The following is a 12,183-nucleotide window of genomic DNA, read 5'->3' as shown; positions in this document are numbered from 1 at the left end:
TATATATATTTACATTCATATTCCAAAAGGTTGCAGCAGCAACTCCAAGCTTGTGCTTTCATCAAAATTTTGTCATATTTCCCCATTAAGAAACGCCTGTGGCATAAAACACGCAATTCTACCCTATCTATAAACTTTTCTAATTATCTTACCAAAAAGATCTCTTACGCGACGTGCTCCTTGTCCAACAAATAATTCATCAAATTCAGAGCCCGAAGCTTGAAAAAAAGGTACCTAAAATCGACTTAACAAGCGACTCCAGAAAAATTATGTCGCAGAAGTTCTAGAACATAAGCTGCTGAAATCAAAGGATTTTTGAATATCCACTGAGACAACTTAAAATCTTGATATGTTATTAAAAAAATAATGCAATTGGAAGAAGACAATTTTAAAATACATATTTAGAAACAGAAATATTAATAAAACTACAAAAGGATTCTGCGACATTCGCTCAACACTTATGCATGTCTTAATTTACCAGTTTTAACCGCAGATAACTTTGTAAATGTCGTTACCTGAGCTTCACCAGCAATTGCTTTCGCCAGAAGTGTTTTGCCTGTTCCAGGGGGACCGACCAAAAGCACACCTTTTGGAAGACGTGCACCCAGCTGTGTATATCGCTCTGGATCCCGGAGATATGATACAATTCCACGTAATTCGTTTTTCGCTTCATCGGTCTAAAGGTTCCAGTTACTGCATATATAAAAATGCAGGAGAGCAGTAAATAAGGAATAAAAAATGTAAACTGCAGAAGATAAGTATATTTACACCGCGAACGTCTTTGAACGTAACACCGATGACTTCTGGATCAACTTCTTCCACCGAAGTGAAAAGAGATGTCTGTGGAATACCAAATGACTTGAAAATAATGTCTGGAAAATCATTTTGAAATTTATGTGGCTTGTCATAAAACCATAAATTATCAGAAAAAACAGAAAACAAGAGGTAAGAACTCGCATTCGGCAGGAAAATGTAAAATGAAATGATGGTTGAATGTGAAGATCTGACAATTGCGGCACTTCAATTACCGAAGAATAAAAAGTACAAGTTACTTTAGAAAATCGCAAATTCTAACGGAAAAAATGGATACAATGAGAGCAATTGAATTTATCCATCTATTACAGAATGAAGAAAATAAGACTCAGATATCTGACTCTAAAACTTACAAATTCCCAATCCAACTACCGTAGCCGAAAAAAGAACTGTCCGGACTAATGATCTCTTCTGTTTCTGTTCGTTTGAGTAATCCAAAGCAGCCATATACCCTTCCTGTAATAATATATAGGCAGATATTTTAAACTGTAATCTACTTTATTTTAAGTGTAATCTACTTTATTTAAGTTTCTAAAACAAGTTCAAAGACGGAACGAAGAAACACTGAAGTGTTTCTAATAAGAATCAGTTCTCTGCAACAACAACAATTATGTTCTAAACAGCTTAGAAAACCAGAAAATTTTCAAAATAATATGAAAAATGATTCAAAATCTTGAGCTTCGAAATCGTCATACCAGAAAACCCTTCCTATCATTATCAGATACTGTCTTTAGTTTTTCGCGAAAAGCTTTTGTTTGCGGGCCTTTTCGTCGAACACTCTAAAAAGAGATTTGTTATAATAAATCCACAGAGTAAATGTAGACCAATCTCTCTTATTTGTAACAGCAAAAATAAATATAAATTACTATATTGTAATTTCTTCTCATAAAATACACTATGAAAAAATTCACAGTAGTTTTTGATCACTAGATATCGGCCTATATTCAAGAAGTTCTGAAGTACCCACCCCTCCTTCCGCCTCGTAATCGTCTGCTGGATACTAAAAGCAAAGTCATTGAAGAAATAGTAATACACCATTTCAGAAACAGCTCTTCCTTTTGTAGCTAGAAATTAAGCTCTATTCTCAGTAACTTATTTTTTAATCATAATATATTCAGCCGATTCCGACAAATTTGCATGCAAAAAAAGTTGCATCCAAAGAGCGCTTAAAAGCAGAGAAAAAAAATCACTTTATGGCACTTTTTCTCAGGAGAAAAATCACAACTCAAAAAAATGAAAGAAGTGGAACAAACTTCGATTGTGTTGATGCCCAAAATTGCAAAAAATCCTTTCTTTGGTTTCTCTACTTTTTCCAATCGCTGCGTCCGAAAACCTCGTCTCTGTATATCTGGGAAATACCAACTGTTACAACAACAATTTCATAAATTTCAACAGAACTCATTATATCAGCCTTGTTTAGTGAACAGTGAAGCACTCTGCAGTGTTAAGTTTTATTTTATGAAATCATGCTACTGTAACATGGTTTTTTTATCCACAGCAACAAGTAGCCTACTCATACAGTAGAAAAAATTAGACGAGTGGAACGTTTAGAAGTCCATTTAATGTCTAGAAAAAAAAAGAAAAAAAACTAACGGAACTGTGACCTCGATGGATAATAAATCAGATTCAGTGAACTGTCGAACCTTAATGTTACTACTGACTTTCGCTGTTTACACTGCAATGCGCACATTCGATTTTCTGAAACATTATTTGGTTCATCAAAGAATGAAAAGGATATATGAACTGCACCTGTTTCGTATAAGAAGACTTCAAAGAAATTTCTGCCGGTGTTAGCATTTGTTTTCGTCTTTGAATTCGAAGATTTTTCTCCAAAGAGTGGATAAATTTCTGTTGCATCAAGACGGGTAATAAGACAGTTATTAGAAATGCTTTGTGAAGCCGAACACAGGCATTAAAAAAACAGAACAAAAGAAAAACGAATATCCTTTAATGTTCGTTTTGAACATCCTTTAATATCTAAAATAAATACCGCGAAGGAGAACTCGAAGTATGGATTCACTGAGTGAGTTGAAACATCGCATATAGGCAAGTTTACAAAGAGGAGGACATCCTCCTGAATTCAGTTCATTCCTTATGTTATTTACTGACGGAAAACGTATATTCTGGATCTGTGTAGCCAGTGAAGTTGAAACCAGTAATGTGGTCATAGTAGTATTATCTCGAAAACTGGAAAATGATAAGAACTGTTAACAGAGACGTTTGTTGACAGTAATCTGTCACAAACATTTGTAATAGCAGGCATCAATAGTCACAAAAATATTGATATTTACTTAAGTATAAGTCTCACAGAAGAGTCCACAAAATATCCTACAGAAACCTTACAGAAATCTTCTATCGGCATCGGCTCTTTCTAAACTTAGAATATGAATTACTTCCAACCAACGTACTAGTTTCGTACCTCCTACTTGTTCTATTATCATTATCAGATATGTAACTAAGTAAGAAATAATAATAAAAGCTTTACAAATTTCTTGCTTCAAGTCAAAACAAAAGTTTTTCTATTTTAAACATCGGCAATATTAATGGGTACGCAAATAGACCAATAGATAACCATAATGAGAGATTTTGAATATACTAATCTAATGATGTTGTCAGATATACCGACCGCTTCACTTCTAGAAACAACCGTACCTAACATTGTTAAACGTAACCACTCGTATGCAATCTAAGAAAAAATATGAAAAAATTTAGCTGGACGACAAAGCCTGACCAAAGAAAATTCAATGAAAAGTTCCCTCTCTGGCAACCTCTAGTGTCATGTTATTCTACACTACTATCGATTATGAAACCAAGTTCTGCCCGTGCAACCAACTCATGGTGATATGCATCCTTTAACGATCCCAGATATTTTCTCCTATTCCCATACTCCTCCCAAACCGTACTTCTAATGCAAATGCAAACCTGTACACTACCTGTTGCCATTCCGCTGTAAAAACACCGTCCCATCCACAGAACAGATTCTCTTCCAGTTCGACAATTGAATTCCGTCGAGGTTTAAGGGTCAAACTTAATTCATCTACACAGCATCTGACCCTCTTGATCATCTGTACCTGACAATGCTATCTTAGTCCCATCCCACTCATACTTCTATTCTTTGTCCTACCCACTTTTACCATTTCATCGTGCTCCCAGCTCAGCGGTACGTCGATTTTCATTGAGAGCGGCTGTGAAGGTTGCATGCGGTTGCATGGCTGGTTGCATGCTGGGTTGGACTACACTTGGCAGTATCTAAAGAATATGTTTTAGGATGTCAGGAAATAATGTGAATGATTTCTATTTGCGCTACTACGTTGGCCATAAGGGAAAGTTTGGTCATGAATTCTTAGAATTCGAATTCCGTCCGGATGGCAAGATGCGGTATGCAAACAATAGTCAGTACAAGAATGACACGTTGATACGGAAGGAAGCATATGTTGGTAAAATTGTCATCGAAGAACTAAAGCGTATTATCGATGACTCGGAAATCATGCAGGTATGCTAAGTCCCATATTATCTGCTTGCCCTTAACAGCACACTTCCGACATGCGTCATGTATTTGTAGTTATTTCAAGCTTCTGCTCATTGTTTATCACTGAACATGATGATTTCAACAACTTCATCTTTCTCATGCTTTTCACCTGGTGTATTATCCAAAATTCTTACACCACACATTGCAGATTCCATATTGTATTGCATGGTTGGAGTTTTTGGTTGTTTGCAACCTGTTTTTTACTTTTAAGTTTGAACTGTCGCTTAGTTCCCCCCATTCTTTTCACTGTGTTATGAAAATTTCAAGCCATTCGACTCGCGGCATATATATAGTTCAAGTTGCGATTTTCTTCACGGGACACTTTTTTGTCCTAACATTAACTGCAAAATTAAATAAAAAGGATTCAATTGAGCAGAATCTTACATGACTTTAATCTGCAACTGTTTCTTGTTATGGTGATTTTCCTGTTCTGTGTTGATATGCAGTGAAAACTATTGTTTTTGAGAACTGTTAGGTACCCGAAATTTTCCGTTCTTCATGTTTGGTATTTGAAGTAATTATTATAGGAAGATGACGCAACTTGGCCGGAACCAGATCGCATTGGTAGACAGGAACTGGAAATCCTTCATAATGACGAACACATATCTTTCACTACAAGGTGACATTTTTTACGTTCGCCAATACTCTGCTGTTGTTTCGGTCATAGAAGTTTAATTGCCGACATATGAAATACGGCGGAAATCTTGTGTTAATGTTTCAAAACTGAATAGGATTCGATTACGAAAATTGTGTGTTGAATTTACTCGAAACATAAGGCTGTATACTTCAAGGAGGTTTCTTTTTCGTCGTGGTAGCGCACAAGAGGGAACATGATTCGATTGGTGAAATGCTAAACGAATGACCCTGGACTCTTCAATCTGTCGATCTGTCTTGCAGAAGATCAGATCTAACTAATAGAAAACTACTGGGCCGTATAATAATGTGTTTCAGCAAAATTGGTTCTGCTGCAGACGTAAATAAAAGCAGGGATCCAGAAGGACTGAGATCCTTTTACTATCTCGTACAAGATCTCAAATGTTTGGTTTTCTCGTTAATTGGTATGCATTTCAAGATCAAACCTATCTAAGGCTTACGTTGCAATTTTTTACTTTCTTATTTTGTTATTGCTCTGTTTTCCTGCTCTTTTGAGTTGTGTTTACGTACCGACAATCTCAAAATAAATACAGTTGTGGAATAATTTAAACCGGGAGAATGCGGATTTCTTTCCCAGACTTTCTTTTGTATCCACCTGTCTTGAGATTACTGATTGCATACCTCAACTTTACGTTAAAATTGATGCTGTCTGAGAAATGAAGCTACAGTAATGTATGCGTTTCTTCACACAAAATAAAACGTACAGTATGAATGCTTATCAGCATATCGAACTAAATAAATAAAAACATGTATAGTTATAGAGAAAAAGCAAATTAATAGGGAAGAATTTTATATATATATGGTTTCTGCCCTGGGATGTCATGAGACGTTATGCAGGTGTGAATGAAAATGATTTTTAAAAAAGATAATGGAAGTATCAGGTGAACTTCGACATGTCGAAACAAGAGAAACCAATGCTGTGAAAGGCATAAGTTTTAACGATGTTGCGAATCGGAGCCAAAGTAGTACGTACCTAAGGCTTAGATATTATATCAGATATTTCCTAAGATAATTCGTTGGATTCTTAATATAGAAAAGTCTACCTTGAAAAGTGAGTGCCAGTAAAACCAATACGACAAGCATATGAGAACAAGCATATGAGTCTAAACGATTTTAATTTCCGCATTACTTCTTGGAATATTTAACGAGACAATAAACCAAGTTTTGTTCGTATGCAGTGTGCTTCACGGAATAATGATTGCAGTTATTTTCTTATTCCTGGGAAAGTAAAGAAACGGTAGTAATTGGACAACCGCAATCGCTGATGCAATAGCGTTTGGCACCTGAAACGTATCTCCTTGCTGGACCGTCTTAGAACTCTCAGAGAATTTCAAGCCTAATTTCATACAGCACTGTATACATGACAGACGACTTTTTGCTCCCATTTGACGTCGCTGCCTTTTAGGCAATGATTGACGGAAGAGATAACTTAAACATATTAAATGCGGAAAAATACCTTTATGTAGATATCATCAATAAGAATTCCATACAGCAACCATTCCGCTGTCACAAGAAGTGTCAGACAACAAAGGGGCAACGGCATTGTTTCTGTACAACGCGTACGAAGAACTTCACGCTGGAACTCATGAATTTCAGAATTGATCTTGAAGGAATCCTCGAAGTTTTTCCCGGAATAAAGAAGTATGAAACATCATCTCGCTTACCAAAGCTTCCAAAGGAGCGGCAGCGGTAAGTACATTGAATATCACACAACACATTCCCAAACGTGAATGGATCACTTCCACTGGTAAGCCATAGTAATGGATATAATAATATGCACTCATGAGAAATATCATTTCCATAAAAATTAATCTGATGCAGCGGCTCTGTAACTGATAACATCACATCTAAAATCAAAATTCCTGGACTTTGTCCCTCAAGGTAGTCAATGTTACCAACAGTTACCAACCTTTGTAACATACGGTGCCATAATGAAATAATAAAAAATATATAATGAATACAGCAATGCAGCCACCGAATTGACACATATTACAGCCTGAAACGTAAGTCATATTCACTGAGACTCACCACTTTACACTTAAGTTCATGCAAATAATTTGATCCTTCAACAAAAAATCGTTTGGGGGACTGCACTCTTTGTTGCTAAGCAGGAAACATCCTAAAAAGTTTTGACGTTGAACAAATACCTTGTCATGCCTTAGGAGACCATATTGTAACCACAGCTGTCCAGAAAGAAAACCTGTATGAAATGGGGCCGAACTGATACCATTTGTTGTCCCTTGAGACTGAAATGATTTAATTATTAGGTAGTGATCAGATTTGGACTCTTTCATTTCCTCCGAATCCCAATTAGTTTGTATTATATCCTGAAATCCCATACTTTAACAAAAATAAGAAACTCGCGACAAATACATCTCTGAAATTGTTACGATTAAGGCATTTTTAATTAGACTTCCCATATCCACATAAGCAGTACATAACTTTTTTCCCTGAATTCAAAAGTTTCAGACGTCACTATACACTTTCGTATCAAAAATAGCTATTGCTTCAACTTGAGCTGCTTGTTTCGTTCCGAATAAACTAGCTATTGCTTCAACTTGAGCTGCTTGTTTTTTCCGCTTTCATCAATTAAGCCAAAGCCAAATTCGCAATACTTGAAAATGGTGAAGAACATACCCTTATACGCCAGCATATCTCCAAACCGGTTAAAAAAGACACACCGCAGTTCCGATTGCAAATGTGCTAAGCCAACTCAAAAGCTGACTTGGAAATGCGTCCTCGGCATTTGTTGATGTCATTTCCTTTGTGTTACTCTTATTTGACCAGCTTGGTCATATATCACCATGCTTTTATAAATCATCTTGAACAGATTAAGGATCATGAAATGGATGCCGTACATAAATACTTCATCCACACGTACGTATCATGAAGGTCACCGCACAGGTCTTCATTGGTGATTACTTATTATTTGACAAAGACGTAATGTCAAAACAGATTATCAACCAAAGAACGACACCAACTCATTCTGTTCTAAAGTATTGCAATGACCAGAAAGAATATTAAATTTCTTGAAATTTTAAATCAAGAGCAAAGACCTCATCAATATCCTAAAATTTTGAATCTTTCTTTGACAGCAGGCAGAATAAGAATAATGCAGTGAAATACAATCCATACTGACGTCCAGATCTTTCATAATTACGCCAATCCCGACAAGATCAATGGTATGCATTTATTGACGAAATAATTAAAAGACGATTCGCTATCTAACACCACCATAAAAATCAAATTTTGTAAATGGTAGCAGCTAAATTATTGACATGCCCACAACGGATTATTAAGAAAAAGGGGAAAACAAAACCTACTTCATTGCACTCAAAAAGACAAAATAATAAAAGGTAATCAAACAATTAGTTCGCAGAAACCGAAAAAAGACGGTAAAAATAGTTCCCACACTTTCCAAATAACGATATTTTATGCATTTCAAAAAGTTTAAGGAGTAAAAATATACATACTTCTTTTCCTGTGCTACCAGTTCCGTAATTGGATGCACATAAATTATTGAATGTCTTTCCTAGAATGGCGCAACACAAAGACTTGCTTTGTATGAAGCAAAGAGAACTGATCAACATCATATTAGAACTTTTTTTTGAAATAAAGTAGCTTTAAACTACGTAGATGATTATGCAATAACGAACAGAAACATGACAGTAGTAAACTTGGTAATACCAATACAATGATGTTTCAACAAGGTTATTTTAATAAGGCTGAGCTAATGAGAATGGCACAGCAGAAGCATCTCCAGAAACACTAGAAGTAGAGCTATTTCCAGCGCTTCCATGCTTTTGCTGTTGCTTTGCACTTAAAACTGTTGGATCTTCCAACTCATGTTGTTGCATAGCATTCGGATCCAAAACCATCCCAGCAAATTTACCCACTGCTAATGACGCTACTTCAATCATACCCACTATCACCGCTCCAACGGCTGCTGAACCCATCATCACCTGCAATGAGCTTTACATTTTACGAGTTTGCCGCATGAACAATCCTGTAATCAACCATTAAAAAAAACCTGTCGAGTGAATTAGTAAACCTACTCTAAGAAACAATGAAGGCCTAATTACAATAAAAACAAATATCCCCAATTTATAACATAGATAGTCAGATGACTTCATCATTTCGCCTTTTAATAAATTAGATAAACTTTGAAGGAATACATAGTCGTAATCCAAGAATGAATGAATAAAATATGAAGATTTTGAAGTTTCAGAAATACAAACCATGGGGCCAGACCGTACAGCCAATAGAGCGCCAGTCAGACCACCAGATACGATTGGATTGAGCATATCCTCCTGCAATAGTTGCATAGATAACTGAAACATGCTATGTAAGAGATATAAATAAAAAAAGCTTGTTTCCTCCCGTAAAAGTAGTTTTTGAGAACAAATCCTTTAAAGCTATAGAAACAAATTTGATAAAACTGATGAAAGTAGAAGGAGAAATAGTTGTGAACCTTCTTTCTTATGGCTACTAGGCTACAATCAATCGCACTAAATAAACCGCCCCATGCTGCAAACTGTCCACCAACAACTGGTGACCGCGTACGTACCTGTAATCAAATAAGATATATAGCTACGAAGGGGATGAAACAACTGATGAGGATCAAATAATAAGGTTAAAAAAAAATACCTCACGCATGATGCCAACAAGTTTATGTCCCCATGGGGAATTTCTGAAGCCACTGTGAGCGTGAAATATAGATCCACCAGCTAAACCTAGTGAAAATGCACCACCAACATCATCTCCAATTCTGTAGGGACTGAAAAATTTTAAGTACAAAATGATTACACAATGAATTTCAAAATGAATCCTCGAAAAAATGAGAAAAATCAAAATTAAAATGAATTTAGAAATAAATTTCTCGGTTTTTTGGTTTTTTTTTTTTTTTTTTGGTTGAAAATGAATTTGCACTATTAGTAAGGTGTGAATGAAATAATACAAGTAATTATTATTACAGACTATATCTTGCTGATATCTGCTACACGATCTAATAATAGTTCTGTGAATCCCATTTTGTTGCATTCTGCTACACCCGAACCTTACCTATCGTAACGTCCGAGGAAATCAACACTCTGACAAAAACATAAACGGGGGCAAGAAAAGGTGGAAGTGTAAAGAAAAAAAAAGTTTAGTACCAGTGGAATATTAACTGATAGTAGATAGTAGAATACAAACAATTAATTTGTACCTGTAATATTTGCATTTACAACAGAAAAAACGCTTGGAGGCTATGGAAGGCGATAATAAACAGCCACTACTTACGGCACCAGAAATTTGAAAACAATGGGTATAAGTCATATTAGTCAGCAAGAAACAGACAATGATAGTTATTCAGTACAAAGGTAACATAACCGTAAGCAGAAAGTTACTTACCACGGTTCACGATCATCCATTCGATCAAACAGGAAGATTGATGGATTATTGGCAACAAGCAACTTTGTGTATCATACAAGTATTACCTGAAATCGACCTCGTTAACCGGGAAACACTATTCGCCAACTCGCACAACTCTCCTCACCCCGCCACGTCCCTCCTTTTCCCAACCGTCCCGGAAAATTCCCTGAAAACACTGCTCATATTTGGAAGTCGTAAATGTATCATCAACGCCCGTTAAAATGTGACTAAGGTGAGAAGGGATTTTGAATTTTCGTAGCAATTATGAATTGAGTTGTAAAGTTCCGCTTATATCTGTCTGTTTTGCTTAATCCCTTGGATTTACATGAGTGTTGTGCATACGTACGTGTGATTTGCACCACTGTTAACGTTAAATAAGTCACGATATTTCGCGCAGTTTTTAAATTGCTTAGCAGCTTTTTGATTTGCTCTGTTCAGTAAGTAATTTAGATGTAAAAAATGTGTAGCATGAACACTGGTCTAAGAACGGTATTGGTAAAGAAAGTGATGGTACGAGCAATCTCCCGACTAGCGATGACTCATGCAGCATATATTATCCAGTTAGTGAAGATTTTTTGAGGCGGTTTTCTTCGCTGGAAATTTCAAGAATGGTTATTTGCTCATTTTCAGAAAACTTTCCCATCGGAAAATAAAACTTGGTTGCTGTTGCTACTTTAGTTCAATGGATAAGTTGAAAGCGAAGTAAAGAGTTTATTTAAGAAGAATGGGAATCACATCCTACTGTACGTGTAACAGATGAGACAGGTTTTACTCTTGTAAGACTCAAAGACGATAAATTATACGTTTTGTAAATTCCCATTGGTGTTTTTGCTGTAATGGTCTTTCACTTTCCGTTTTTCTTCTCACTCCTACATATGTTCGGGAAAAAAACTCGAATTTTACGCCTTTATTATTGAATCTTTTGCTATTACTTTATCCAGCGTTATGAGTTTGAAATTTGTGGCGAGACACAGTACCATCAGTGATATTCTCCTGCGAATGATGGTTAATCTCCGTCAATGAACAATGCAAATGACCGACACAAGTGAAGGTGTTCGGTATTTTTTTTTCATTTAATCTTCCATTTCAGATGGAAGACTAAATGAAACACTCTTCCATTTGAGATTTCTTCAGTGCTCTTGACTATGCACTATCAATAGTTCACATTTTCAGCTGTTTTGTCATGCCTTCCATATTGCGATCACTACTACCAGTGGTGACATATGTATTTACCATCCATTATGGAAGTCTATCACATTGAGAGAATCCTCGATATGTTCCGTTTAAATTTTTTTTTCGGAGCTAAATAACATGAAATTATCAAAATAGTTTGCACTGTTAAGTTTGCATTTTATAACTGTCTTTAATGCTTCACACTGCATACGGAAAAAGAATTCCTAGCGGAACAAAAGAACCAAGATCTCGAAATGGCTGAGATACGTGGAAACATGACGAAAAAGGAAATATTCCTTCAAACTTCAAGCTATTAGAGGAGCACCGTTACCAGTTAAATTAATAAGTTTATGTAGTTCAAATTTCAGATGGATTATTAATGTCGTTATCTTACAAAAAATCTTTATACAGAATTTTCAGCGTGCACTCGTTTCTATTACTGGTTCTGATGACCATATGGACAGTTTTCCACTTTTTTTAAAAGAAAGTTGAAAGCGTAATACTTTACAACGATGAGACCAGATGTGCTTGTCTGAAGATGTACATATTAAAGATATACATATATAAGTGATCCCGAAGTATATGGATCGAAACGGTCATTT

The 12,183-nt window shown here is 35.8% G+C and overlaps 4 protein-coding genes across 5 annotated transcripts in view; 1 reads left to right on the top strand and 3 right to left on the bottom strand.

Moving 5' to 3' along the window:
• The window catches only part of LOAG_18435 (ATP-dependent metalloprotease YME1L1), a gene marked incomplete at its 3' end in the record, with an annotated part of 5,403 nt that extends 2,400 nt beyond the window's left edge, over positions 1-3,003 (bottom strand). Inside the window, exons 1-8 of the mRNA XM_020451094.1 lie at positions 2,804-3,003; positions 2,407-2,511; positions 2,067-2,161; positions 1,509-1,592; positions 1,167-1,269; positions 769-872; positions 516-677; positions 153-234 (exon numbers count right to left, since the gene is read on the bottom strand). Of these exons, the coding sequence (XP_020305151.1) occupies positions 153-234; positions 516-677; positions 769-872; positions 1,167-1,269; positions 1,509-1,592; positions 2,067-2,161; positions 2,407-2,511; positions 2,804-2,981 (913 nt within the window). The 5' untranslated portion in view covers positions 2,982-3,003. The remainder of the gene's footprint in view (positions 1-152; positions 235-515; positions 678-768; positions 873-1,166; positions 1,270-1,508; positions 1,593-2,066; positions 2,162-2,406; positions 2,512-2,803) is intronic.
• A 1,037-nt stretch (positions 3,004-4,040) lies between these two features.
• LOAG_08619 lies at positions 4,041-5,743 on the top strand. 2 transcript variants are annotated; one of them, XM_003144149.2, is made up of 3 exons: positions 4,041-4,306; positions 4,870-4,961; positions 5,294-5,743. In XM_003144149.2, the coding sequence occupies exons 1-3, from the start codon at positions 4,082-4,084 to the stop codon at positions 5,427-5,429; spliced, it is 453 nt and encodes a 150-aa protein (XP_003144197.1). In that variant the 5' UTR covers positions 4,041-4,081; the 3' UTR covers positions 5,430-5,743. The 2 variants fall into 2 exon arrangements, with proteins under 2 accessions (XP_003144197.1, XP_020305150.1); XM_020447741.1 differs by having other exon boundaries at positions 4,870-5,743.
• Positions 5,744-6,180: 437 nt separating this feature from the next.
• Positions 6,181-7,755, bottom strand: LOAG_08618 (MtN3/saliva family protein; the record flags this gene model as incomplete). The annotated part of the gene is made up of 6 exons (XM_003144148.1): positions 6,181-6,279; positions 6,453-6,572; positions 6,661-6,822; positions 6,906-6,992; positions 7,144-7,242; positions 7,678-7,755. The coding sequence occupies 6 exons, from the start codon at positions 7,753-7,755 to the stop codon at positions 6,181-6,183; spliced, it is 645 nt and encodes a 214-aa protein (XP_003144196.1).
• A 339-nt stretch (positions 7,756-8,094) lies between these two features.
• Positions 8,095-10,571, bottom strand: LOAG_08617 (hypothetical protein). The gene is made up of 5 exons (XM_003144147.2): positions 10,388-10,571; positions 9,644-9,773; positions 9,468-9,563; positions 9,235-9,306; positions 8,095-8,958 (listed from the first exon to the last, which is right to left on the bottom strand). Exons 1-5 carry the CDS (start codon positions 10,405-10,407, stop codon positions 8,713-8,715), a joined length of 564 nt encoding a protein of 187 aa, XP_003144195.1. The 5' UTR covers positions 10,408-10,571; the 3' UTR covers positions 8,095-8,712.
• Positions 10,572-12,183: the final 1,612 nt, after the last annotated feature.

The sequence above is a fragment of the Loa loa genome (assembly GCF_000183805.2).
Source record: "Loa loa unplaced genomic scaffold supercont3.312, whole genome shotgun sequence".
Lineage (NCBI taxonomy): Eukaryota > Metazoa > Nematoda > Chromadorea > Rhabditida > Onchocercidae > Loa > Loa loa.
This window is presented reverse-complemented; position numbering and strand designations above follow the sequence as displayed.

Bases quoted from the DNA above. Each gene is read 5' to 3' on its own strand.
- LOAG_08619 (XM_003144149.2), top strand. From the start codon at position 4,082: ATGTCAGGAAATAATGTGAATGATTTCTATTTGCGCTACTACGTTGGC. The intron at 4,307-4,869 runs GTATGCTAAGTC...TAATTATTATAG, and splicing joins ATGACTCGGAAATCATGCAG to GAAGATGACGCAACTTGGCC. The intron at 4,962-5,293 runs GTGACATTTTTT...AATGTGTTTCAG, and splicing joins CACATATCTTTCACTACAAG to CAAAATTGGTTCTGCTGCAG.
- LOAG_08617 (XM_003144147.2), bottom strand. From the start codon at position 10,407: ATGGATGATCGTGAACCGTG. The intron at 9,774-10,387 runs GTAAGTAACTTT...AAAATTTTTCAG, and splicing joins ATGGATGATCGTGAACCGTG to TCCCTACAGAATTGGAGATG. The intron at 8,959-9,234 runs GTTTGTATTTCT...AGCTCATTGCAG, and splicing joins CTGTACGGTCTGGCCCCATG to GTGATGATGGGTTCAGCAGC.